The 27,303-nt window shown below is 38.3% G+C and overlaps 1 protein-coding gene across 2 annotated transcripts; it reads right to left on the bottom strand.

Annotated features, from left to right (window-relative positions):
- On the bottom strand, positions 1 to 26,963 carry LOC131951792 (USP6 N-terminal-like protein). 2 transcript variants are annotated; one of them, XM_059314186.1, is made up of 14 exons: positions 26,839 to 26,963; positions 24,059 to 24,145; positions 9,629 to 9,705; positions 6,625 to 6,710; positions 6,110 to 6,152; positions 5,187 to 5,267; positions 4,669 to 4,776; positions 4,327 to 4,436; positions 4,084 to 4,198; positions 3,768 to 3,822; positions 2,921 to 3,015; positions 2,445 to 2,510; positions 1,968 to 2,067; positions 1 to 1,535 (listed from the first exon to the last, which is right to left on the bottom strand). In XM_059314186.1, exons 2-14 carry the CDS (start codon positions 24,060 to 24,062, stop codon positions 64 to 66), a joined length of 2,412 nt encoding a protein of 803 aa, XP_059170169.1. In that variant the 5' UTR covers positions 24,063 to 24,145; positions 26,839 to 26,963; the 3' UTR covers positions 1 to 63. The 2 variants fall into 2 exon arrangements, with proteins under 2 accessions (XP_059170169.1, XP_059170168.1); XM_059314185.1 differs by lacking the exons at positions 24,059 to 24,145; positions 26,839 to 26,963 and adding an exon at positions 9,811 to 9,851.
- Positions 26,964 to 27,303: the final 340 nt, after the last annotated feature.

Below are 27,303 nucleotides of genomic sequence, written 5' to 3'. Positions count from 1 at the left end.
CCCTACACAACATCCCAGCTAGTGGAGCCCTACACAACATCCCAGCTAGAGGAGCCCCACTGACTACAAGAAGGAAGACTTCTCAATGACCTTGGTGTATATCGTCCTGGTCTGTGTGGCGGAGCCCTGAGACACCTGGTACGTCCTCTGCTGCTCCACCTGGTAGCCGTTGTGATAATCCCTCTGGTCCCTGCGCTCCTGGTAGTGAGTCCTTTGGATGTCGTTCTCCGTTTTGGCCAGCTTCATCTGACCAGACATGCGGCCGCTGTGTCCATTGACTATGACAGTCTCAGATGCAAGAGCAGTGGACACGTAACCATCAGATTTACTGAGCGGCATGACATTGACACCCTCGCCATGAGCGTAACGTGAGTTGTCATCCGTCTCCATGTCGTACATACCGTTAATGTTATCATAGTCTGACGCTGTAGAACCCGCGGGGGATTTTGTTGAGTCGTTGTCCTCTACCTGAGAAGACCTTTGTTCACTGATTGGTGGTATGGTCACGGGGAAAGCGTTGTGGGCAGTAGAGAGGGAGTGCTCGTACGAGGATGCCTGGCGAGGTGTGTTGCTGTCGGGGTACCTGGCAGATGAATCCATCTCGTAGGACCGCGAACCTTTCATCTGGTGCAGCTTGTTTGTGTTCTCCACATTGTCGTAGGAGGTGGACACTGCTGTTGCGGACTTAACGGAAGCTCGGGACCGAGTCTGGGGAGAGGGTTCGTAAGATGTGGTCGTCACCCTGGATGGGTGATCAAACGTCGTGACCAGCCTACGCGGGGACATTTCCAATGACGCCGATGACCTCATCCCTGAGTGTTGGTCAGATGACCTTGGCATCTCGTACGACTGCGACATGATGTGGTTGGGGCTGTTGGAGGAGGAGAACTGACTCGAGGGGAGGGGTGGGTTGGTGGGGGTGGTTGGTGTTGTCACGTCCACGCCCACCTCGTCCAAGTCGATGGGGGTGGTGAAGCCGTGCCCCAGGGCTGACATGCTGCCCAGCTCGCTCTCACCAAACGACGTCCTGGAGCTGGGAGCAGAAGTCTTGGAGCTGTAGTCAGCCAGTGACAGCCTGGAGTTGGTGGCCGTGTCGTAGTAGGAAGATTTGTCGTCTATAGAGTACTGGGACATGCGAGACTGCAAGGACCTCGAGTCGCCCCGACTCCGCGCCATCTCTGGCGTGCTGAGTAAATTGTTTCCCCCACTCATGCTACCCCCTGTGTTCTTCCTCCTCAAGTACGCAGCTTTACCCCCCTGTCTGGAAACATTTTTACGGAAATGTTCGTCCACCGTTTCTTCCGACCGCCGACCAATCAGCTGTTCCACGCTGGGTTGGATCTCCAGCCCAAACGGAAGTGTTGGAGCCTCGTTGACTTTAGGTTTCTGGGGCACTGCCAGTTTAGCTTTCTTCAGCTCCTCCATGCAAATCTGGAGTTGTTCTATCACAGCATCATTGTCATACACAAAATCTTTCTCAAGGTTGGACTGGAAAAATGTCAGGAGTTCATCCATCTGCATCTTCATGATTCTCCCTGGGAACACAAACACATCCATGAGACAAGTGTAAGCAAGATGTGTAACATACAAGAACTGGAATTACAATGACAGGAATTGATGTTTATATGAACGGATTATTTGAGAAGCCACCGATACTATGACACAAATTTCTACCGGTACAGTTAAAAAATATTTTAGATTTTGTTTAGAGAATTAGTACTTAAATATTAAACATCTAGTAAAAAAAAACAACACATTTTTCTAAAAATTGTTTTCTGAAAATAGACTTTTAAAAAAATTTTTAATAAGTTTTTACAACCCTAACCCAAAGTGCTTGTATACTCATGTATAGCTATAATCACAGGATTAAAATATAAGAGTTTATAGATTTGATATCAAATAGAACAAGAAAAAAACAAGACGTATGATAGAATACTAATATACAAGTGAGTGAAAGTGTATCTCACGTCTGTGAATCTTGATGATACAATAAGCCATGGCCACCAGCAACTGGTCACCATCCAACATGTGAATATCCCACAACCTCAGGGTCAGGTGGAAAGGTGTCTAAACAAGGAATCACATTTTATGTCAGGTTTCTAATCAAACAAACACATTTTATGTCAGGAGTCTAAACAAGGAATCACATCGATATTACATGTCTAATCAAAGCAACACATTTTATGTCAGTTGTCTAAACAAGGAATCACATTTTATGTCAGGTTTCTAATCAAACAAACACATTTTATGTCAGGTGTCTAATAAAAGAAACATCTATATTACATGTCTAATCAAAAAAAAAAAAAATGTCAGCTAAAAAGTGGTCTGAAAATTGTTTTGAAATACTTTTCTCTTGTTTCAACAGATTTTAAAATTAAAAAAAAAACCCCCAAAAAACGTATTAACTAATTACTTCAGTACTTTGTTTTTAAGATCAGACTTACCCTATCCAAGAAACATTGAAGAAACCACTTGATAGTATACAGTGTAGGATACATCTCCTGCTTCTCCTGAAATAAAATAAAATAGAGCGTTGAAAAATGTGTGCACATGACATTCAACATGAGGAGATACTAAAGGTCCAATATGTTTGGCTGGTTGGTTAAACTCTACAATAAGGTTAAGTGATGAATGACATTCAACATGTGAAGATACTAAAGGTCCATACATTTGGCTAGTTGGCTAAACTCAACACTAAGGTTAATCTATAGCCAAATGTTGATAATAGACCAATTGATCAGTGAACTGTCTCAACAACTTCAGTGCTGTAGGTTAACAGCATGACGGAAATAGACAGACATTACCTGTGAATGAGAGCACAGCTTATTCTCTGCATCAACCTGACAGCTGTCTTATGATTGACATGTAAGCAGTCATGTCATGAAAGTTTGTCACAGCATAGTAATACCAAACATCTTACCATGTGTCTCCTGACTTTGGGGAGAAACTTCTTCAAAACAATATCATGATGCTCTTGAAACCTCATTAACTTGGGGAACCCATGCATAAAAAAACCTGAAATTAAATTATGATTATTCAGCAAATTGAACTCAATTTTTAGTAAAGACACCTGCCCATTTGGAATTACAATTACCCAAAAATATTATAATTATTTAATTTTTTGAAAGTTGTAACATTTTTCAGTTTACAGCCAATATTCTAGTAAAGGTAAAATTAATTTTTAAAAAAAAGAGCATTACTAAAATAAAAAAATAAAGGGTTGTGATTTCTTTAAGATAATATCCTAACTTCATACAATAAAAGGCTTTTATTTATTAAATTATATTTATTACAGCCACTTTATTTTTCTTTTTAAAAACCAAAATTACATTGTTTAGACAATTTGTTTACTAGGTTTCTTTAATAGAGTAAATATAATTTATCAGGCATTTGTAAAATAAAAAAACAACTAAAATTAATTAATCATTTTTTATAATTATTTTCCTAATTGCACTTAATTACCCCTTACAAAAAACAAACAAATCCTATGCTATATTTTTTTTTTTACAAATGTACATGTGTGGGTTTTTGAAATTTCACTTTAATAATCTTTTCACAAATCAGCCTTGGGGCTAGTGTCTGTCAGCAATCACTACAGACCCAAAGTGAATAAATAAGTGAACATTTACCAATATAGAAAACAAATCTGTCAAGGGCAACCAACAAGTCAGAGAGCGAGATAATACATGTAAATCACATTGCCTGTATAACACAGAGTATTTCCATATTGTAATTGATTATTAAAATAACTGTAAGCTGTAACTCACCATGCATTGTGTGTTTAGGACTAACAAACAGCTGGGATAGGCCCCAGAAAGCATCCTGGTAGAGAGAATATGCAATAGTTCTAATTAAAACACTGACCTATAAATAAAACTGTAGTTTAAGCTTAGATACCTGAGTAAATGTTGAAAAACTAAGCATTTACAAACAATATAATTTTTTTTTAAAATGATCTCATATTAGCTTTTCATCATCTTTTCCCTTGTGCCATTATAGCCTTATGTCTGAGTCAAAACATCCAACAACCCCAACCTAAACTTAGCACAAAAAATTAATGTAAGGGAGATAACCACTAATTACCTCCTCATTCAGATACATGAGCAGCAAAGCAGCAATCTCACTCATACCCTGACAGTAGCCCACCTCAGTGTTGTACACAGAATATGCTGCCAGCACATGAAACAGGGCCTGTTGTCTGGAAACAAGGGACACAAAAATTAAACTACACCAAAAATACCAGGGGAGAGAATAAAGTTTATGTACAGTAAGTACACTGGCACAAGCTTTTGAGGCAAGAGTTAGTGAGGGATAAACACAACTTACTTGACTCCATATCTTTCTCTAAACATGATATGATTTCTGTATGTTCTGTTGACATCTAGATCTATCTGACGTATAGATGTTGATTTTGTTCTCGCTCGTTCACGCATTTTCTAGAAGGAAATTATGAATTTTTCAGTTAATTTAAACATTCAAAGACTGAAACATGCAACATGGTAAATATACTGAATTACACTGAAGTAAAATGAATAGAATATAATTTAGCAAATTACACACTATAATATTAAAATAAAAACTTTATTGCATGGAATTTAATGACATGAACTATACAGGCATGAAATTTAATCATACTGAATTTAATGATGTCAATGATGTGTGACTCACCATGTAAATACCTTCCTGTTCAGCCTTGACCCTGGGAATATTCAACAGCTTGGACCAAACTTCCCCTCGTACCCTGTCTGGTATACCCTTATAGACACGCCTTGTTAACTGTGGGGTTAAAGGTCAAATCTAGTGTCATAGTTATTATATTCAAGTTCACGCAGAATATTGTTAACAGTTTAGACAAGAGCTAGTGCCACATTGAAACATACTGTTAACAGCTTAAGATTAAATCTAAAGTCATTATATTGAAACCTATTCTTAAGTTTATAGATCAGATCTAGTGTCATTACTTGAATCATGTTGTTAACAGTTTGTTGAAGATCAAAACAAATGTCATTATAGTGAAGCTTAGTGTTGCTTATAATCCACTATAGTATGACAAAAATTAGATGGATGATTTGAGCTTAACATAAACACATTAGTACAAGCTAACTCTTCTTGCATACTTTTAAAATAAGTCTCTCTCCATCTCAGCTAAAGTACTGCATTGTACCCCATGAATAAATTTCTCCTACCTTTTCCCCTGGGAAATACTTGTCCCACCTACTCAGCATCTTCAGCCATTTTGTTGACCTTTCTGTTTCAACCAGCTTGGCCTGAAGACACACACAGTTCAAATTCTCTTTTTTGATGTCTTTCACATTTTACAAAAGTCAGGTTTATAATAAACTTCTAAGCTAGAATGTATACACTATACATCTTACATGTTTGGGTGAAGGGATGCTACAATTTTAAAATAATTTCATGTTCAGCAAATGATACATTACACTGATTTTATTTATTGCCAAGATTTTATTATGATACAGTACAATAGTTTATAAATAAAATATAAGCTAGTTTTCCAATGATGTGGTACCTGGTACATAATGAACTGGATGTTGATTATATTCATTCAATTGTCATTCAAGTCTTACTAGGTGATTTTAATTTTTATTAACATTTTAAGTTCCTTTATTACAATGGAAATAAGGACACTATTGGAGGAATTTAGGGACCCTCTCAACACTAAAAATGATATAATTAAAAATATATTATTACTGTCTGAGCAGATTCAGCAGTGTTGCAGACATTTAGATTACAACTATAAACTCTGGACTTAAGTGTTGCTTTTAAGTAATGTGTTTAAAGGATCGAGTTTTTTCATTTTATGATCAGCTAAAAATATAGCATTACACTTTATATTCTCAAGGAAAAAACCTAGCTAAGAATGTAGTGTTAGCTCTATAATTTGTCAATGAAAAAACCCAACTAAAATTGTAGTTATAGCTCTATAAATTCTCAAGGAAAAAACCCAGCTAAAAATGTAGTATTAGCTCTATAAATTGTCACGGAAAAAACACCCAGCTAAAAATGTAGTATTAGCACTATAAATTCTCAAGGAAAAAACCCAGCTAAAAATGTAGTATTAGCACTATAAATTCTCAAAGAAAACACAAACCTTCTCCTCGGCAGCACCCATATTTTTGGGCAGGGCGGTGTCACTAAAAGTAGAGTAAAATATATGTATACATTGACATATGGTATTGGTATATATATATATATATATATATATATATTAATAAACAGAGTTTTAATTACTGCAATCTTTTTTTTATAGCAGGACAGAGACACTAGGTACTGTACGTGGTTAGATCAGAATAGAGTTCAGTATCTCTACTGTTTTATTTTAAGAATTGTGTTGTTCATGAATGATCTTATTCTAGGAATTATGTTGTTATAATGATCTTATTGTGTGCTTCACATGGACAGTCGAAGTGTTTGTATCACCCTACACACTGGTTTAATGATGACTTCCTGATATGAGGCAGACACTGTCTAGACACCATGTCACTGTTGTATAGTGCAGTAAAACACAAAAAACTAGAAGTGCCACTTGCTACAGGGGTGTAGACAGAGTGCTAGCAGAACAACTACTGTATGAATAACATGGATAGCAGGAGACAAATGACTCACTGGATGAATCCATATCTGTCTGTGACGTGGTACACTTCAAAAGCTGGATCCTCCCAGGGATCAATCTTGGCGCCTTCTTCTCGACCCTGAAATCAAAGTTTTAAAAAATAAAATTATTAATGTTTGCATCACAATCAACTTTTTGCCTGTTAAATTGGCATTTTTTGAAGTAACAAAGTTAAATCAAGTAAAAATCTAAAAATGATTATCATCTTCATCATCTCTTCCCATTCGTGCCCAAGACACATGGGGCAGATGAAGTAGAGTTCATCTGTTTCAGAGATCTCAGCATATGAAGGGATAGTGTAGTCAGCGCTATGCCCAGCTGCCTTTTTTCCCCCCAACATGAGTTAGGTAGCCTACCCATCAGAGCTGGGTGGACTCAGGAACATTCTACTGACTTGAAACCAGATTTTAACTGAAAACTTTTGGGTTAGCAGTCTAGCCAAGCCGGCCCATAAAAATGTATATGGATATTTATTTTAAAAAAAAGAAACAAAAATTGTAAAAAAGTGTAATTCTCTGCATAACAGAAAAAAAAAAGACAAGACACATTTGTTTATACTAGTGATGGGACAGTCATTGACAATAAACAATTCATGAATTACAAGGAAAAACATCAAAGAAAAACAGCTTCAGTACTTGCGAAAAGTAAACAACATTTAAAAACAGCCTATCAATCAAACAGGATGATTCAACATCTGCCTTTAATGGTGTAACCCAATACAAGTTTACAGTTTACTTCATTCATATTTGAACTACATTTTGTTGTTGAAATACTTTTAATTTTAGAGTGCTGTGATTGAGTAAACATTTAACTTGAGTAAATTTCATGATTGTGGTGGGAGCTAAAAGTGCAAAGAGAGTAGAGTACACTAAATATGTAGCTTGTTCACCACAACTTATGTGGGCAGACTCAGTTGACAAGCTGATTATGTATGAATGGTTGATTCATTATTCACAGTCTTGTCTGCCCGTCTGTCTACATACCATAAGTCTTGACATAAAAAAGTGGAATTTCGGATAAGAAGAGCTGAGATAAAAAAGGTTGAATAAAAGATATAGCCTTACACAGACAAGTTTTATTACATGGACCAGTAGTTTATTACTAAGGTTTTGGAGACATTGTCTTTATCTGTTTATAACTTTTGTATTCAGTGGGTGTATACATGCTTATATATAGTAGATGTGTGTACGCACTTGAATTCAGAAAATGGGTGTACACATCTGTATTTAGTAATTTACTTTAGTATTTAAATGTGTAAAAATGTATTCTAATTTATAGATTGTAATGTACACGATATTTACAAATATGCAAAATGTTGCATTCAGTTGATGTCTGATGTACACACTTGTTTGTACTAAAATATTAAAAGTTTTTTCCCTGTTTTAAACCTTAAATACACATAGGTAATTTTATAGATTAAAATAAACATAAACTCTATACAAAAATAAACCCATATCCAGTGCATTATAATATACACTGTCCAGTGTTTTGTGAAATAATGAAAATAACTGAGGTTCTCAACTTCTAAAATGATAACCTTTCATACACAAAAATCTCAGAGCAGGCATAATCTACAGTTAGTCCCAAACATCACCTTTAATTCAAATCTATAGATAAAACAGTATTAACTTTATCGCTGGCTAAGATAGTCCAGCTCACTGCATATCATGAGCTATTACCTCACATGTCATTGCAAACAATTACTAGAACACAAGAGCCCAGCCAAAATAAGAAAAAGGGGAAAGAACTCCACACATCAAATTTTAACAACAACAACAACACAGGTGGCAGCAGAGTGTCCTTTCTATTTTAATAATGTAAACAAGTGGCTTATTCCCCCTGAAAGCCAATGAATAGATGCCTTATTTTTTAACAGCATGTAAAAAGTGTAGAGAAAAACTGGAGGTTGTTTGTACTAGACATAGACAGCAGTGGGGAATAAGGTGTGGAATCTCAACACATTCCCAGTGTGCTGGGACTGATCAGATGGTGTATCAGAAACAAAGTTACACACCAATCATTCTAGTTAAGCCTAAACACACAGTCGGCCTACTTTCAAAGCCTCAATTCTAATTTGTTCCTTTAAATGTTGGTAAAGGTAAACTACAGGTTTCTCATCAGGGCTCATCAGACAGGTTTAGATTAAGATAGTGAGTGAGAGACAGAGAGAGAGGGAGAGAAATCTATTTCATGCCAAGTTAACATAGAGGTGGGATAAAGGGGAAAGAACCAGCCCAGGAAAAAAAAGGGAAATAACTGGCAATGAGAAATGAATCCATTAAGATAGGAGAGAGAAGAATAGGACATGCAGACTTGCCTGCCACTGATAAAAAAAAGGTACTAGCTGTGATTGTGCTTGCTTATAATCTTCATTAATTACAACCATTCTTCTAATTAGTTATGGGAGTGCTATTTTTTTTGTATGCTAATTGAGAAAGCTTCTATTCAACATTTAACTGCATTTTACCAACATCTTTTCTTTATACAATTTTTTTCCACATTTAACATCAGTTTCCAACATTTAATTTGAAAGTTTTCATCCATAAGATATTTATATAAAACACAATACCTAACTACTATTTAAAAAAAAATTAACATCTTCTGCTACAGTTTCTCAAGTTAATCTTCTATTATTAACAGGTCGATTCAAAAGTTATTACCTGATCATATTAATTTATTTAAGAGTAAAATGAGATATTTTCCATGTTTGTTGACTAATGTTCCATGAAAATACATAATTATATAATTACATAGATTTAATGTTCCATGAAAAAACATAATTATATAATAACATAGATATAATCACTCAGGTAGGGATTCATATTATGTACTGTTTGTTAAGTTATTTAAATTACTAAACACTTGCCAGTTAGGGGATCTAATAGAACCAGCAAACAGGCGACCTTGCAGCACAGATTTACCATGTTACAAAATAGGGGAGATGAACAAAAGCATCATAAACAAAGAGAGGTAACTTAGAGAAGTCAGATAACTTACCAGATCATACTTGGCAACTATTTCAGCCCTTTCTTTGGCTGCTCTTTGTATCTCCTCATACTCTGCCAGAGAGGAACCTAGATAGATGATTTAAATATTTAGATTTGTCTAATAGGAAATTCTTCAGATAAATAAACAAACACCTAAACACAATGAAAATAGCTGTTTCTTTTTTCCTTTACCTGTGGATAAAACAGTCATGGTAAGGACTAGAATGTTACTCATGTAACAGCCTACTTCACACAACTAAAAACACAAGTGGTTTCATGTTCTTGAGCCATCTGGTTTACATACCACCTATCCTGTTTCAAATAGCTCAAACAGCAGAGAGGATTTCCTAGACTTAATTTATTTTAAATCCTTATTGTAACTTTTTTCCCCCCTCCTTGATTGTTTCTATTAATAAAAACTGGCGGATTGGATTACACAATTAGCCTTAAGAGATGTAGCAATACTTTAAATTCTTGTAATTACACTTGTACCAGTAACACAAATAAATGGAAGTATATCTCGGTAACAAAACATCTCTCATGCCCGTTTAAATTTTTTTATGAAGATGTCAGTTTGATGGATCAACTCCATCTTTAGCTGACATACCAAAGCAATCAACTTAAACTTCATTTAATGTATACACACTCAAGCAGTCTCATATCTGTCTTCAGTTGAAGGATGTGTAAACCTGGCTACCACACCCCACATGACAAATGTATGGGAAATCTGCCACTTTACAATAAGGAACACTTACAGGCTGAAAAAATATATTTCTTATTGTCTTACAGTGCAGTGTTTTAAAAAAAAACAACAGGTAAAACTGTATCAGCCATTTGAGAATGTAGACAAGTGTTGATAGTGGGTGTAGTTGAGCTTAAAAATAATGTGTCCTGCTTGAGAAAAGACATTATTTTCCCATGAGATGTTTTGTATTGGTGTGTGCTCCACATAAAGTAAATCTAGACGCTGGTTTATCCTGCTGAGTTGAGTTTACAACAGTCACTGGGAAAATAAAGTAAATCTAGACGCTGGTTTATCCTGCTGAGTTGAGTTTACAACAGTCACTGGGAAAATAAAGTAAATCTAGACGCTGGTTTATCCTGATGGGTTGAGTTTACAACAACAGTCACTGGGAAAATAAAGTAAATCTAGACGCTGGTTTATCCTGATGGGTTGAGTTTACAACAACAGTCACTGGAGAATACTTGAAGAAACAAGTTGCAGTAAATGTGTGCGCTATGTGGACATACAACAAGGCATTGGTTGATGTTTAGTTGGGTTTATGTACAACAACAGTCACTGGGAAATACTGGAAGAAAAAGGTTGCAGTAAATGTGTGCCCTATGTGGACATACAACAAGGCATTGGTTGATGTTTAGTTGGGTTTATGTACAACAACAGTCACTGGGGAATACTTGAAGAAACAGCTAAAACTTAAGCCATAAGAAATTTGAGCCCCCCCCCCCCCCCCTACAAACAAGAGAGTAATGGAAATCAAAGTATTCAATAGACACCACTTACTAGTACTAAAGATGAGAGTATCTCAATTGGAGATTATAGTACAATCACAAAACATCTGTTAAAACAGGTTATTTCATTTTTCAACTGTAATGTCATTAAACAAGAAAACATCTATCAAAACAAAAACCAATACTCTCATCCACCCTAACAACAAAATACTCTTTAATGTCTTTGTTTTCTTGAACATTTGTATCATTTAACTTCAGCAAACACACCTCTTTAACTGGCATACATTAATAATGATAGATGCCAGTGTCCCAGGGGAAATAATGCATCTCTGTCATGTCATGAGTGGGGTAACAAGGAACTTTAAGAAAGGACAACTCTGTTCTTCTCTTTCATTCACATGCTATTTCTAGTTCCAAGGGTGAGGGTTTAGAAGATTTAGAAGACAGTGAAGTTTAGAAGGGTAAACAAATAAGGAATGTTGCTGTGTACACAGGGGGGGGGGATCTAGACAGGACAAGGAAAAGATATGCCTGGTTTATGGGGGTTACAGCAAGACAATGTCACAAGGAGGTGGGGGGGGGGGGGGGGGGGGGGGGGTGGTGAAGATAGAGGGGTGAAGTGCGGCACTTGTAAGCAGCTAAAAATCAGCAAAATGTACAGGACTGACCTAGGGAGGTGGGGTGAAATGGGAGTTGGTTGATAGGTACTAGGGAGGGGGAATCTATATATATAAAGCAAAGTGGTCGAGTGCCCGATAGGGCACTTCCCGGCGCCTCAGGCGCGTCAAATTTGGCACGATGGTGCCTTGGGGCAATAGAACACGAGGGCCGGTGACGGTTGGCCGAAAAGTCTACGGAGAGGGGGTCAAAACTGACCTCGACTGACCGGCGCCTTATATGGGCTACATTAAGAAAAAAAAATTCCTCCGACGACCCCCCTTGAAATTTTGTGAGGTGGTAGGAGAACCCCTTGGGGTGTCACAAAAAACTCGGCATATCTGGGAAAACTTCGTAAAGGGGTCAAAACTGACCAGTCGTATTTCCCTATATAATCTTTGTATTTTATGGGGAAAACAGAGGGTCATTTCAAAACGGATTTTAGGGCACTTACCTTCTTTCCATCTGGCTAAGTTTTGGCATGCTTATAGGTAAATGGCTTGGCCGTAGGGCAGACATGTCGGTTTCACTCAAAGCCCTCGACGAGGGCTAAAAAGTGACCGCGAGTGAAATTCTCTTTATATGAGCTCTATTACGAAAAAAAATTTCCTCCGACGACCCCCCTTGAAATTTTGTGAGGTGGTAGGAGAACGCCTAGGGGTGTCACAAAAAACTCGGCATATCTCGGAAAAATCGGGAAGTGGGTCAAAACTGACCAGTTGTATTTCCCTATATAATCTTTGTATTTTATTGGAAAAACAGAGGGTCATTTCAACGCAGGCTTTAGGGTACTTAAACTCAGTATATCCGGCTAAATTTTTGCATACTCTTAGGTCAATGGCTTGACCTTTAGGGAAAACTGTCGGTTTCACTCAAAGCCCTCGACGAGGGCTAAAAAGTGACCGCGAGTGAAATTCTCTTTATATGAGCTCTATTACGAAAAAAAATTTCCTCCGACGACCCCCCTTGAAATTTTGTGAGGTGGTAGGAGAACGCCTTGGGGTGTCACAAAAAACTCGCCATGTCCGGGAAAAATCGGGAAACGGGTCAAAACTGACCAGTCGTATTTCCCTATATAATCTTTGTATTTTATGGGAAAAACAGAGGGTCATTTCAACGCAGGCTTTAGGGTACTTAAGCTCAGTATATCTGGCTAATTTTTTGCATGCTCCTAGGTCAATGGCTTGACCTTTAGGGAAAACTGTCGGTTACACTCAAAGCCCTCGACGAGGGCTAAAAAGTGACCGCGAGTGAAATTCTCTTTATGTGAGCTCTATTACGAAAAAAAATTTCCTCCGACGACCCCCCTTGAAATTTTGTGAGGTGGTAGGAGAACGCCTTGGGGTGTCACAAAAAACTCGGCATATCTGGGAAAACTTCGTAAAGCGGTCAAAACTGACCAGTTGTATTTCCCTATATAATCTTTGTATTTTATTGGAAAAACAGAGGGTCATTTCAACGTAGGCTTTAGGGTACTTAAACTCAGTATATCTGGCTATTTTTTTGCATACTCTTAGGTCAATGGCTTGACCTTTAGGGAAAACTGTCGGTTTCACTCAAAGCCCTCGACGAAGGCTAAAAAGTGACCGCGAGTGAAATTCTCTTTATATGAGCTCTATTACGAAAAACAATTTCCTCCGACGACCCCCCTTGAAATTTTGTGAGGTGGTAGGAGAACGCCTTGGGGTGTCACAAAAAACTCGCCATGTCCGGGAAAAATCGGGAAATGGGTCAAAACTGACCAGTCGTATTTCCCTATATAATCTTTGTATTTTATTGGAAAAACAGAGGATCATTTCAACGCAGGCTTTAGGGTACTTAAACTCAGTATATCTGGCTAAATTTTTGCATACTCTTAGGTCAATGGCTTGACCTTTAGGGAAAACTGTCGGTTACACTCAAAGCCCTCGACGAGGGCTAAAAAGTGACCGCGAGTGAAATTCTCTTTATGTGAGCTCTATTACGAAAAAAAATTTCCTCCGACGACCCCCCTTGAAATTTTGTGAGGTGGTAGGAGAACGCCTTGGGGTGTCACAAAAAACTCGGCATATCTGGGAAAACTTCGTAAAGCGGTCAAAACTGACCAGTTGTATTTCCCTATATAATCTTTGTATTTTATTGGAAAAACAGAGGGTCATTTCAACGTAGGCTTTAGGGTACTTAAACTCAGTATATCTGGCTATTTTTTTGCATACTCTTAGGTCAATGGCTTGACCTTTAGGGAAAACTGTCGGTTTCACTCAAAGCCCTCGACGAAGGCTAAAAAGTGACCGCGAGTGAAATTCTCTTAATATGAGCTCTATTACGAAAAACAATTTCCTCCGACGACCCTCCTTGAAATTTTGTGAGGTGGTAGGAGAACGCCTTGGGGTGTCACAAAAAACTCGGCATATCTGGGAAAACTTCGTAAAGCGGTCAAAACTGACCAGTTGTATTTCCCTATATAATCTTTGTATTTTATTGGAAAAACAGAGGGTCATTTCAACGTAGGCTTTAGGGTACTTAAACTCAGTATATCTGGCTATTTTTTTGCATACTCTTAGGTCAATGGCTTGACCTTTAGGGAAAACTGTCGGTTACACTCAAAGCCCTCGACGAGGGCTAAAAAGTGACCGCGAGTGAAATTCTCTTTATGTGAGCTCTATTACGAAAAAAAATTTCCTCCGACGACCCCCCTTGAAATTTTGTGAGGTGGTAGGAGAACGCCTTGGGGTGTCACAAAAAACTCGCCATGTCCGGGAAAAATCGGGAAACGGGTCAAAACTGACCAGTCGTATTTCCCTATATAATCTTTGTATTTTATGGGAAAAACAGAGGGTCATTTCAACGCAGGCTTTAGGGTACTTAAGCTCAGTATATCTGGCTAATTTTTTGCATGCTCCTAGGTCAATGGCTTGACCTTTAGGGAAAACTGTCGGTTACACTCAAAGCCCTCGACGAGGGCTAAAAAGTGACCGCGAGTGAAATTCTCTTTATGTGAGCTCTATTACGAAAAAAAATTTCCTCCGACGACCCCCCTTGAAATTTTGTGAGGTGGTAGGAGAACGCCTTGGGGTGTCACAAAAAACTCGCCATGTCCGGGAAAAATCGGGAAATGGGTCAAAACTGACCAGTCGTATTTCCCTATATAATCTTTGTATTTTATTGGAAAAACAGAGGATCATTTCAACGCAGGCTTTAGGGTACTTAAACTCAGTATATCTGGCTAAATTTTTGCATACTCTTAGGTCAATGGCTTGACCTTTAGGGAAAACTGTCGGTTACACTCAAAGCCCTCGACGAGGGCTAAAAAGTGACCGCGAGTGAAATTCTCTTTATGTGAGCTCTATTACGAAAAAAAATTTCCTCCGACGACCCCCCTTGAAATTTTGTGAGGTGGTAGGAGAACGCCTTGGGGTGTCACAAAAAACTCGGCATATCTGGGAAAACTTCGTAAAGCGGTCAAAACTGACCAGTTGTATTTCCCTATATAATCTTTGTATTTTATTGGAAAAACAGAGGGTCATTTCAACGTAGGCTTTAGGGTACTTAAACTCAGTATATCTGGCTATTTTTTTGCATACTCTTAGGTCAATGGCTTGACCTTTAGGGAAAACTGTCGGTTTCACTCAAAGCCCTCGACGAAGGCTAAAAAGTGACCGCGAGTGAAATTCTCTTAATATGAGCTCTATTACGAAAAACAATTTCCTCCGACGACCCTCCTTGAAATTTTGTGAGGTGGTAGGAGAACGCCTTGGGGTGTCACAAAAAACTCGGCATATCTGGGAAAACTTCGTAAAGCGGTCAAAACTGACCAGTTGTATTTCCCTATATAATCTTTGTATTTTATTGGAAAAACAGAGGGTCATTTCAACGTAGGCTTTAGGGTACTTAAACTCAGTATATCTGGCTAAATTTTTGCATACTCTTAGGTCAATGGCTTGACCTTTAGGGAAAACTGTCGGTTTCACTCAAAGCCCTCGACGAGGGCTAAAAAGTGACCGCGAGTGAAATTCTCTTTATATGAGCTCTATTACGAAAAAAAAATTCCTCCGACGACCCCCCTTGAAATTTTGTGAGGTGGTAGGAGAACGCCTTGGGGTGTCACAAAAAACTCGGCATATCTGGGAAAACTTCGTAAAGGGGTCAAAACTGACCAGTCGTATTTCCCTATATAATCTTTGTATTTTATGCAAAAAAACAGGGTAATTTCAACACAATTTTTACGTTACTTAACCTCTGTACATCATGCTAATGTTTTGCATACACTTCTATAGATGACTAGGCCGTATGGAAAAACTGTTGGTCAGACTCAAAGCCCTCGACCAGTGCTAAAAGATGACCGCGAGTGAAATTCTCCTTATATGAGATATATATAAATAATTTGACGATCGATCCCGTTAATATTATTTGTGGTCGTAGACCGACCCTGAAGGGTAACAAAAAAACTTTAATCCCGTCGGAAAAAGCTATTGTAGTCGTTAAATATGTTTATATATCGTATTTTCTTATATAAGCATAGTAACTGTTTGTTTAAAAAAAAAGTAAACACAGAGATACGTCATTCGGTTAATTTCCAAGGGAGGTAACCTTTTTAAATAATTATTTTTCAAATAATTGTATACTATTTTAAACAGAAACAGAAAACGACAAAGTATAGCATTTGTTTTAGATAAAAATAAGTTATTAATTAAGCTACGTATCATAATTAAATAAAAAAATAATTTTAAAAGTCAATGTAATATAAATTATGAGATATACTGTTCATGGAACCTCTGTAGTTCTATTTCCATCTTAGTTATAAATAGCGTACTTTCGAACACTTTCTCTGAAAGCTGATGTTAAAGAGCATAGGCCTACAACATCTTCTCTAAAATTAGCATTACCGTTTACATTTAAGCACTCCACGCCTCATCCATCACCTAATAATTACTATTCAAATTATCAAATGTTTTTGAAAACCTAAGCGAAGCTAGGCAGTATGCCTAGTTTTGTAATAAAAATCTAGTTCATAAAGGTGGTTGTTTCAAGTAGAAAGGGGGACTAATTTGATTGGTCACTGGACGCCACCCATCATTAGATCGTGTCTGTAATCTGTAACAGTACACAGCACTCGACACTGTTCCACCCCCACATCACTGCAGTTCACCCACTCGTCTAGAGTATCCGGGTTTGGTTTAAATGTGCTTGTGCTAAAGCCGCATGACAGATAATCAACGACTATGACGTCGCCCACGGTGTGTGTCCTGTTATAGAAGGGGCAAGACGAGTTGACGCCCGGTCGTTGTATTGACGCGCGACCCTAGTGTTGACGCCGGGGCCGTATTGTTGACGCCCGCCGTAGTGTTGACGCACGACCGCAGTGTTGACGCCCGGTCGTAATATTGACGCCCGGGCCGTAGTGTTGATGCTCAACCCTAGTGTTGACGCCCGGCAGTAGTATTGACGCCCGGTCGTAGTATTGATGCCCAACCCTAGTGTTGACGCCCGGGCCTAGTGTTGATGCCCGGGCCGTAGTGTTGACGCCCGACGCCCGGCCGTAGAGTTGACGCCCGGCCGTAGAGTTGACGCCCCGACCCCAGTGTTGACGCCCCGACCCTAGTGTTGACGCCCCGACCCTAGTGTTGACGCCGAGTTGAAACGATCAAGTGCCAGCGTCCTAGCCGTATTGATCGCAGCTGCCAGACAGGTCCCGTGACGTCATCAAAAGCCACCGTCTGAAACAGCGGTATCGGCGACCCAGTACTTACATCTTACATAACTGGCCTGACCTTCAACTAACCCCCCCCCCTCCAATCTACGGGGGATTACGTTCACTTTGTCTCCCCAGCAATAGCAAGTTGTTGGAAGCATGGAATGGAATATCAGAACTCATGTCTGTAGAAACGTGAGTCCAACACTTTAGGAACGGTGTACAAAATCAATACGCTGTTATACGCTGTTAGCATTTAAATATACGCTATGTTCGGTAAGAGAAAACAATTAAACGTACAACGAAAACTATAATAGATAACAGGACTAGATCTAGGATCCGATATCAGCATGAGAATACTTATTTTTGAACAAACGAATGTTATCGTTGAAGTGATTACTGTATAGTGTAGATACAACAAGTTATGTTACAAACGAATGTTATCAGTGAAGGTATTACTGTACAGTGCTGATAGAACTAGAAAGGTTGACCTAAAAAGATCCACCAGGCTTCAAGTTGTACGACTTTCCGTAATTAGTCACGGCTGATTTACAAAACCGGAACTGTGTTAAGACCTTTAAAGCCTAACAAGAATTAGGTCCAGCTCTTTACGCCGTTTAATGGTGTGTACAAAAACGGGAGATGCAAGTCGTAATGAAGTGAGAGGGTTGTCTCAATGTTGTCCAACACTTACTAGTGCTAAGACAGTCAGGGCCCACAATATTGATGGTTCGAAGTAGTTACTGACAGCATCTAGTTTCATAGAAAAGGGCCCACAATATTGATGGTTCTAAGTTAAGTAGTTACTTACAGTATCTAGTTTCATTGAAAAGGTACAACAATATTGATTGGGGTAGTTGATAAGGGTCTGCATCATTTTAATTGGCCCATGTTATAAATGGGTTGAAGTAGTTACTAATGGAAGAGTAAAGCAAGTGAAAGGGCCCGCCCCATTATATGGATGCTTTGGTCTAGTTATTAATAGGGGCCTGCATCATATTAATGTGCTCGCAGTATTGGAATATCTAACATGGTTCAAAAACGTCCTAATACAATTTAACGCCTATTTATATGCGAAACACGAGACCTAGATGCTGATCAATGTTCAGTATTAGCAAAGACCACCTATACTTAAGCCATTGTTAAGGTGACATGCAAACCAAGAAGCACCGTCAGACCAATGTGTCTGGCCATTGTCTCCCAGTCAGCGGGCTCAACATTGTGTCGTTTGTTTCATTGTTCAAAGTATCTCATGAGACAAAAAAAATAAAAAGAAGCCACGGATTTTAAACTGTTCCAATTTCAGGGTGAAGCGTAAACACTGATACGATCGTTGAGAGGAAGGGGGGGGGGTCATAAACATGATGTCTGGGCTGGTGGATTGGCCGGGGGTGGGAGGGAGACCCCAGGACAAATAGTTGACTGACAGATTCAAGTTGAGAGGGAGATCCCAGGATAAGGAGGTGACTGATAGGTTCACGCGAAGCCCAGGGGAAATCTCAGGACAAGGAGGTGACTGACAGATTCATGTTGATAGGGAGATCCCAGGACGAGAAGGTGACTGATAGGTTCATGTGAAGCACAGGGGAAATCCCAGGACAAATAGTTGACTGACAGATTCATGTTGATAGGGAGATCCCAGGACGAGAAGGTGACTGATAGGTTCATGTGAAGCCCAGGGGAAATCTCAGGACAAATAGTTGACTGACAGACTCAAGTTGAGAGGGAAATCCCATCTGACCACACAATTATAAATCTGGCCGTGACGAGTCAGCCATGACGCATCAGTTACGTCACTGACCTAACCAAGAAAGATGCACTTTGACACCCACAAGTGGTATCTATCACCTTGACCTCGGTGAGTTGTACGACGAGGGTGAACCTTGACACCAACGAGCAGTTTCTTAGCTTGACCATGTCGAGTTGCACACCGATGTTGCACTAGACACACACACACACACGCCGCATCTATGACCTAGTCAGCGGCTGACCAAACCGTTAACTGGTGTCACCCCCCCCCCCCCCCCCAATGCTGTCTAGCCAAACATTTGCTCGACAAACTTGCAAAGACTCGACTTCTCGGCTTAGCCGGCCGTCTGAAGCAACGGTTCCGTTTTACACAAACACAAAGCTGACTTAAGACTTTGTTGAGTACGGCCGTTCTAATAATTCAGCAGAAACCTATTTCTGTCGTACTCTCTTAGACTAAACAGCAGCTCTATGAACTACTAGAGTAACAAACTATAGAGAACCCCCCAAATAGAGATGATCATAAAATACATGATCTAGACCTCTGCTTTATTAGTTTAATACGCTCTGGGCTACCTTAAAAACGTCACTATCACTACACAAGTCAGCACAACCACGCTGTATTCCTCTGCTCTAATGGAAACCACAACAACGATCCCTAGGGTACTAACCATGCACGTGTTGTGGACTGTGTCCAAAAACAATGGCTCTGCATCACCCAAAAGGGGAGTGGCTTCATCACAACTGACTCTCAGGGGAACTGGCATTGCTCGAGAGGTCGCTGTCGCGTAACGTTGTAATTAACAACAGAGGAATGAGTGGCCCGTATCCAAACCACTACACCTGTTGTTAATGTTGGCGGGTTGTGACTGGAGTCACAAGGCCATGGTTTGGGAGTGGCGTCACAAGGCCATGGTTTGGAGAGTGATTGGCGTCACGAGGCCATGGTTTGGAAAGTGATTGGCGTCACGAGGCCATGGTTGGAGAGTGATTGGCGTCACAAGGCCATGGTTGGAGAGTGATTGGCGTCACAAGGCCATGGTTGGAGAGCGATTGGCGTCACAAGGCCATGGTTTGGAAAGTGATTGGCTTCACGAGGCCATGGTTGGAGAGTGATTGGCGTCACGAGGCCATGGTTGGAGAGCGATTGGCGTCACAAGGCCATGGTTTGGAGAGTGATTGGCGTCACAAGGCCATGGTTTGGAAAGTGATTGGCTTCACGAGGCCATGGTTGGAGAGCGATTGGCGTCACAAGGCCATGGTTGGAGAGCGATTGGCGTCACAAGGCCATGGTTGGAGAGTGATTGGCGTCACGAGGCCATGGTTGGAGAGCGATTGGCGTCACAAGCCCATGGTTTGGAAGTAAGTGGCGTCACAAGGCCATGGTTTGGAGAGAACAGCATATAAAATAATGTAACACTACGTTATTGTGCAATAGGACAGCTGTGAGAAAGCATTGCACAATAGCAGGAACGAGGAACAAAAAGCGAGGACTCCAAGGAATGTTAGAGTAATCCCTCAATAAATAACACTACCAGCTTCTACTAGATGTGCGGTGAAAGAAGGAAGTCTAGTAATGTTCAGCTAATAAAACACATAACCACGATACAACTACTCGTATGTACCAATTCACTAGGCCGTGAGCGGCTGTTTATCACTGGAGATCAAAGTGTAAAGTAATAAACTGAGTCGAGTGTCGTGACAAAGCGCGACAAGAACAGTGTGTATGTTTACACTGCACAACTTGGGCCACGGCTAGATAGGATTTATGTCTGCAGGCAGCTCAACCCACCAAACACAAATTCTATGGCTGCAGAAAGATCATCCCACTATTCATTGAGTCTATGGCTGTAGCCTAGCTAAGCCAACAAACCATCGGGTATATGGCTGCCGAAAGATCATCCCACTATTCATTGAGTCTATGGCTGCAGCCTAGCTAAGCCAACAAACCATCGGGTGTATGGCTGCCGAAAGATCATCCCACTATTCATTGAGTCTATGGCTGTAGCCTAGCTAAGCCAACAAACCATCGCTTATATGGCTGCAGCTTGGCTCACGACACGAACCAACGAGTGACATGTCGAAGCTACAGTCAAAAGAGCACCAGGCAAAGTGACCCAAGTCCCCAGTCAACCCTACCATTCAACTGAATTCCTGTAGCGTCTAACAAAGCAAACTACGGAAACTTGCAGTTGAAAACAATATTTATAAAAATTAAACTGCACGGACACGTTTACATTTATTCATGACTGTATGTTCAAACGGTGTCAAGGAAATCAGGCTTTAAACGCTTAGAAAGTGAAAGAATAAAGTGTTTACACCCTGACTAAACTAGGTTAGTAGGTGTCTCTGGTTTATTGGTGGTAGGTAAATGACAGACAGAGATAAATCATATCGTCTTCCTGAGAACGCTTGCGTTGAGTGTAATATGTCCAATCGTAATACACAGTAATATTTACAACGTGTTAGTACTGTATGATAGGTAACAACCATAGTCGGATCTACAGATTCAGACCCGGATGAATTCCCCTACATCAGCCCTCTCTTAAACTATGTTTAAAAGTAGTGCATACGGCCCACCACCTACACTAACAAAAACCAGAAAGTCTGGTCATGTTTAGGCCCAACTAAATCGCTTGTTAAGTTGCCGTGCAGTCCTATACAGCCCCCCCCCCCCCCACAACATTAAATACCAACTTGTCTTGCTCAAGACTGACGTATATCAAATTGATTCCACATATGTCACACCACACAGCTTCAAGTTTCCCTCTCATTATCATTATACAATGGGGAAAAAAAGGACCTTTATCCAAGAAAATGCTCTTATGTTGTTGTTTTTTTTAAATATCAAGTCCCCATCAATATCATGCAATTCACTTGACATCGGACAGAACTAGGAAACAAAAATAGCGTTTAAATATTCTCCAACAGATAGTGTGGAGTGGAGATGGTGGGACAGATAGTGTGGGGCGAGGTTTCCCATAGGATGTGATCTCTTATGAATGAAACACAAGAAATGTAGTATCTCGCCTGTTGTCCCCATGACATACTTCAAACAATACACACATTTAATTCCCATGGAGAGTAATGATGTAGATGAACAAATCAATTAATGGCAGGCTTAAGATTATTTAATCCTGATAGTAAACAATGACCAAAGAATGTTATCAAAGGATGGCTGTAATGGTTTTAGAACACAGTTATGATTAGCATGTAGGCCCCTATACAAAAGAAATAGAAAGTACTTTATTTTTCTAAATATTGGCATCTATTATTTCATATATTTATTATTTTATAAATTCAAACAGAAAATCAGTTTGGGGATCACATCTTTTTGATGATCTTTAACCCAATTTCACCCCCACCCCCCTTCACAAATAAACTTTTTCTTTTAAATTTTACCAGAGCTGGGTTAGGATTTGGTACATTGATTAAATTATAATTATTACATATACAAAGCAAGAAAGCTGCCAATATAAGTTTTAGTTTTTTGTAATGCAAAGTGTTACTTGACACTTTCTAATACTCCCCCCCACCCCACACCCTATCTCAGTAGTGTGATGTCATTCGCAAATAAGACTCCTGACAAATACAGAATCTAGCCAAAATATTCAAAACCTTGATTTTGTGTTTAGGGGATTAATTATTTATGTCAATATTATTTAAATCTAAATGTATAAGTCCAAGTTACATTATATTAAACATTCATATCTCAATTGTAGATTAAAAGTGTATTATAAATTACATGATGCAGAAAACTTTATTAAACCTAAGGTATTATCCAAGGTGTCAGATCCATCATACAAAACAAAGGATCTGCTATAGAGCTATGTGTTACACTAAGCTACAGCAGTCAAATTATTAGTCTATCAATAACAAAAAACTTGTATAAGCACTATTAAATATATTTTTTTATACAGTGCAAATAAATTATAAATAAAATAATTCACTTAGTAATTTGCAATTCAAATCAGCCATAAATAAATATATATATTTAATCTTTAAATTTACTACAGCTAAAAATTATTTGATGTCATACCATTCGAGAAAGTCTACTGCCCCCGCACGAAATGGAATTTATATAGAAAATATATACAGTGTCCGCCTCCCAAAAAAAGTCATGAAGGAACACTGCTTGAAAGTATATAATGCTATAAGTAGAAAGTATAATAAAGCTGGACTTTTCTGAAAACTAGTCAAATCAAAAGGAAGAGCTGGCAATAGCTACTTATGAGCAATCAGATTATGAGGCAAACCACAAACAGCTCATGCAAAACTAATGACAAAATACATGTGATCATCATCCACTACATGTTTAGATTGACAAAAAGGCTTAGACAAGGTTATTTGTATTTTACAAAACAACTGCAGATTTAGTTCAAAACTACCACAATTAAACAAATCTTATTTGTGATCAGCACATTACACATGATTTAGGTTCAGGAAAGTAAAATGGTTGAGCATAGGACTGATATTAAACCTTCATATGCTGCATCAACATTAACAGGTAAATGTAACTTAGTGCTTTTGTACAGAAATGAGACATGAGAGAGTTAGTGTAGTTCTTTTTAAAAGAAAAAAACACTTTATGTGTAAGCAATGATATTATCAAAAGACAATCTATTGAGCGTGCATTTTATCTCCCAGTCAGTGAGGCCTAAATAAAACAAACATTTTTTGTGGGACTAACTCTGGTGTAGAATTGGAAAAAATATAATATCATAAAGTAATTTCTTAAACAGACTAATGAGTCTAATGCTTAGACTCAGTTCTAGACACATTCAAGGGTAGCTAACAAAAATAACAGTATAAATGTTAGAAAACAAAAATGTTTTAGTTTTGAGGTATTGAAAAAATACCTCTGAAAGCGTGTTGAAAAAAACTCTGACTTACTCATTTTGGATGACGTTAATCCTAACAGCAACTAAGTAATAACATTCCAGCAGTTGAACAGGTGACAGATCCAGCCCATAATTTCACCTGTGAAAAGAGTTACAGCAAACTTAATTCATCTGTATGGGGCAGCTTACTCAAGACAATTTAAAAAAAAAAAAAAAACTTAATGGATGTGATGGTTGGGTGTAGAGCATGCAACAGCGAACTGATGTATCAAACTTGGTTCTTAGACCAGAGTTCATAGGATGTTGCTGATGCATACCTGACTCACAAGAGGAAAAGTAAAGGCCATTGGGAATAGTACTGAAAGGACAGTGTACTGATCACACCATCCCTTTATATGCCATGGTCAAGGAACAGATAAACATAGTTGAACATACTAAGAGTAAGTAAGGGCCGTAAATAGAAGCCATTAAAAAAGTATTCAACCAATCAAATAAATAAGTGCAAGAAATGACAGGTAAAAGCAAGCTTTGCGTAATGGAACAGAACAGCCACTTCCTAACCTTAAGTCAAAAGTAAAGGTTAACTTATATTACTTATAAGAAAACTTCATAAATAAGTTAAAACATATTATGATAATTTTACTAAAATGAATAGTCTGGGCCAACATTTTGAAAATGCTAAAAAATTGCCTATTGAATTCAGTGCCTCTTTTGTGTTTTGTAGAGGAAATATGGTGACTACTGTGTGTGTGGTGTGTACTAGGACCACTAGGCTTTAATTGGCTTAATATAGGCCTAAAAAATAACTAGTTATTAGTAGATCTAATTACTGCATTTGTCTAGACGAGCTGACATGCTACGTAGCATACACAGCTATTTAGTTGTTCTAATTCCTATTTTTCAGTAATTCCTAATTTGTGAATTCGACACTACCAATGCTGCGACTGAAAATATTTTAATATTTTTTTTGCTTTAAAACATTATCAGTAGCTTTCCACCCCCCCCCCCCCCCCCCCCCCATCCACAGTGAAAGCAGCCGTCTGTGATGAAGCAGAATTTGTTATTACCTCCCCCTTAGTTTCAAAATTGTTTCAATACTAGATTATCTGCCCCTAATAGCCGTCACAAATTCGACCCAGCACTAAGATTGTAAACAGTTCACCAGACTGGTGGAGGTGGGAGTGGTATATGGTCTGCTGAGCTTATGTCGTGGTGGTGTCACACATGGTCTGTCCATGAAGAGGATTATATTAGGCCTAGACCTATAGCCTAGATGGTAGGGGTATATAATAGTATATATTATATATACAGCTTAGTTAATAAGTTGGGGCCCCCAACTGTAAGCTGTAGGATAGGTAGGAGGTTGATTACCTAAGAAATGTTGGTAATCTATCGTTTTAGGTACGTAAAATCGCCCGCGACTAGTAATGTGAAAAACAGGTGACTCCTTACATTTTAATAATTATTTCACATTTTGAGGAGGATTTATGTTTTGAAGAAAACCAAAATATTTCCTTGTTTCATTTATGTACCGGTTTTTAAACAATTGAATTAAAACTTTTCAGTAATAAATGAACACCAGCGATGTTTCCAACAGATGCAACCATGCTCATTTACTATAGCAGACATCTTGTTAGTTTTATTTTTATAGACAGTTATAGCCGAGATTCAGGCGGAAGTCACTCTATTTTACAAATGGCTGCTGTTTATATAGCAAATCTTGCTTGCAGACACTGCAGTTTAAAGTCAATTTCTGGCCTATATTGATATATTTAGCCATTGATTTAGGTTCATTATTCATGTATCTATAATATTTGACACAAACATATCACAATATACTTCTATTACAGCCTTGACAATGAGGTAACGTTTTCGTACATTAATAGCCGCGGGCGATTTTACGTACCCAAAACGATAGATTACCGAAATGTTTTATTCCATACCATACCATATGAAACTGGGGCCTTAGTTAGGACATTAGGTCCACTTAGGCTAATCTTGAATTCTAGATTTAAATTAATTGTTTAGACGGTAATCTATCGTTTTGGGTACGTAAAATCGCCCGCGGCTATTAATGTACGAAAAAGTTACCTCATTGTCAAGGCTTTAGTAGAAGTATATTGTGATATATTTGTGTCAAATATTATAGATAAATGAATAATAAACCTAAATCAATGGCTAAATATATCAATATATGCCAGAAATTAACTTTAAACAGCAGTGTTTGCGAGCAAGATTTGCTATATAAACAGCAGCCATTTGTAAAATAGAGTGACTTCCGGCTGTCTCGCGCTATATCCGCTATAAAAAAAAACTTAAACAAGATGGCTGCTATAGTAAATGAGCATGGTTGCATCTGTTGGAAACATCGCTAGTCTTCATTTATTACTGAAAAGTTTTAATTCAATTGTTTAAAAACAGGTACATAAATGAAAGAAGGAAACATTTTTGTATTTTTCAAAACATAAATCCTCCTCAAAATGTGAAATAATTATTAAAATTTAAGGAGTCACCTGTTTTTCACATTACTAGAGTCGCGGGCGATTTTACGTACCCAAAACGATAGATTACCGTTTAGACTTAAGATCTAGACTTCTACTTACTGTCTTACTTGATTAATACGCTACTTAGATCTAGATATCAGATCTAGAATCTAGATCTAGATTCTAGAGCTAGATTCTAGTCTAGTTTTTATATTATTTTTATTTTTAATTTTTGAACACACCAACAACAAAAATCGATTTCACAATCACAATGAAATGTTATTTTAAAAAAAAAACCAAGTTATTAATGAAACATTGATTTTGCAAATTACAAACATCATGTTTTAACCTGAAAATGCAGTTTTAAAAACAAGTGAAGATAATTGAAGCAGCGCAAGTTAGTATAGATTTTAGATCTAACATCAATCGACAGTATCTGAATATTTACAATCTTGTATTCAAGGAAGACAAGTCAAACCCACCTAGGCCTATATTTATTTTTAGACTTAACAGGAACACCTCTTGTCACGTGACATCATCAAGCAGAGCTACTATGTTTGAGATTGACATATTTTTGGAAAAGAAAAACTATTATTTTAATTAAAATCTAGAGCTAGAAATAGTTATTGGTAAATGATTTTATCATTACATATGTGTCAAAATATAAACTGTAAAAATATTCGAAACTATAAACTATATTAAAGGGAGGCTACTTTTAAATGTATTGAAATTATGAATACATGGATACATACCCTTTCGTTGCGTATAAAATTTGAGATAAGGTCTGCCTATAAGTATATTGATTGGTAATTTT

The sequence above is a fragment of the Physella acuta genome, unplaced genomic scaffold (assembly GCF_028476545.2).
Source record: "Physella acuta isolate Inbredline_101_S28 unplaced genomic scaffold, ASM2847654v3 ptg000829l, whole genome shotgun sequence".
Taxonomy (NCBI): Eukaryota; Metazoa; Mollusca; class Gastropoda; family Physidae; genus Physella; species Physella acuta.
The sequence above is the reverse complement of the archived record's forward strand: the minus strand, read 5'-3'. Positions and strand labels throughout refer to the sequence as shown.

What these genes read in the sequence shown, in the direction of transcription:
- LOC131951792 (XM_059314185.1), bottom strand. An exon ending in TGGGTGCTGCCGAGGAGAAG is followed by an intron (nt 5,268 to 6,109) that starts GTTTGTGTTTTC and finishes GTGTGTCTTCAG; the next exon opens with GCCAAGCTGGTTGAAACAGA. An exon ending in TCATGTATCTGAATGAGGAG is followed by an intron (nt 3,823 to 4,083) that starts GTAATTAGTGGT and finishes TCTCTCTACCAG; the next exon opens with GATGCTTTCTGGGGCCTATC.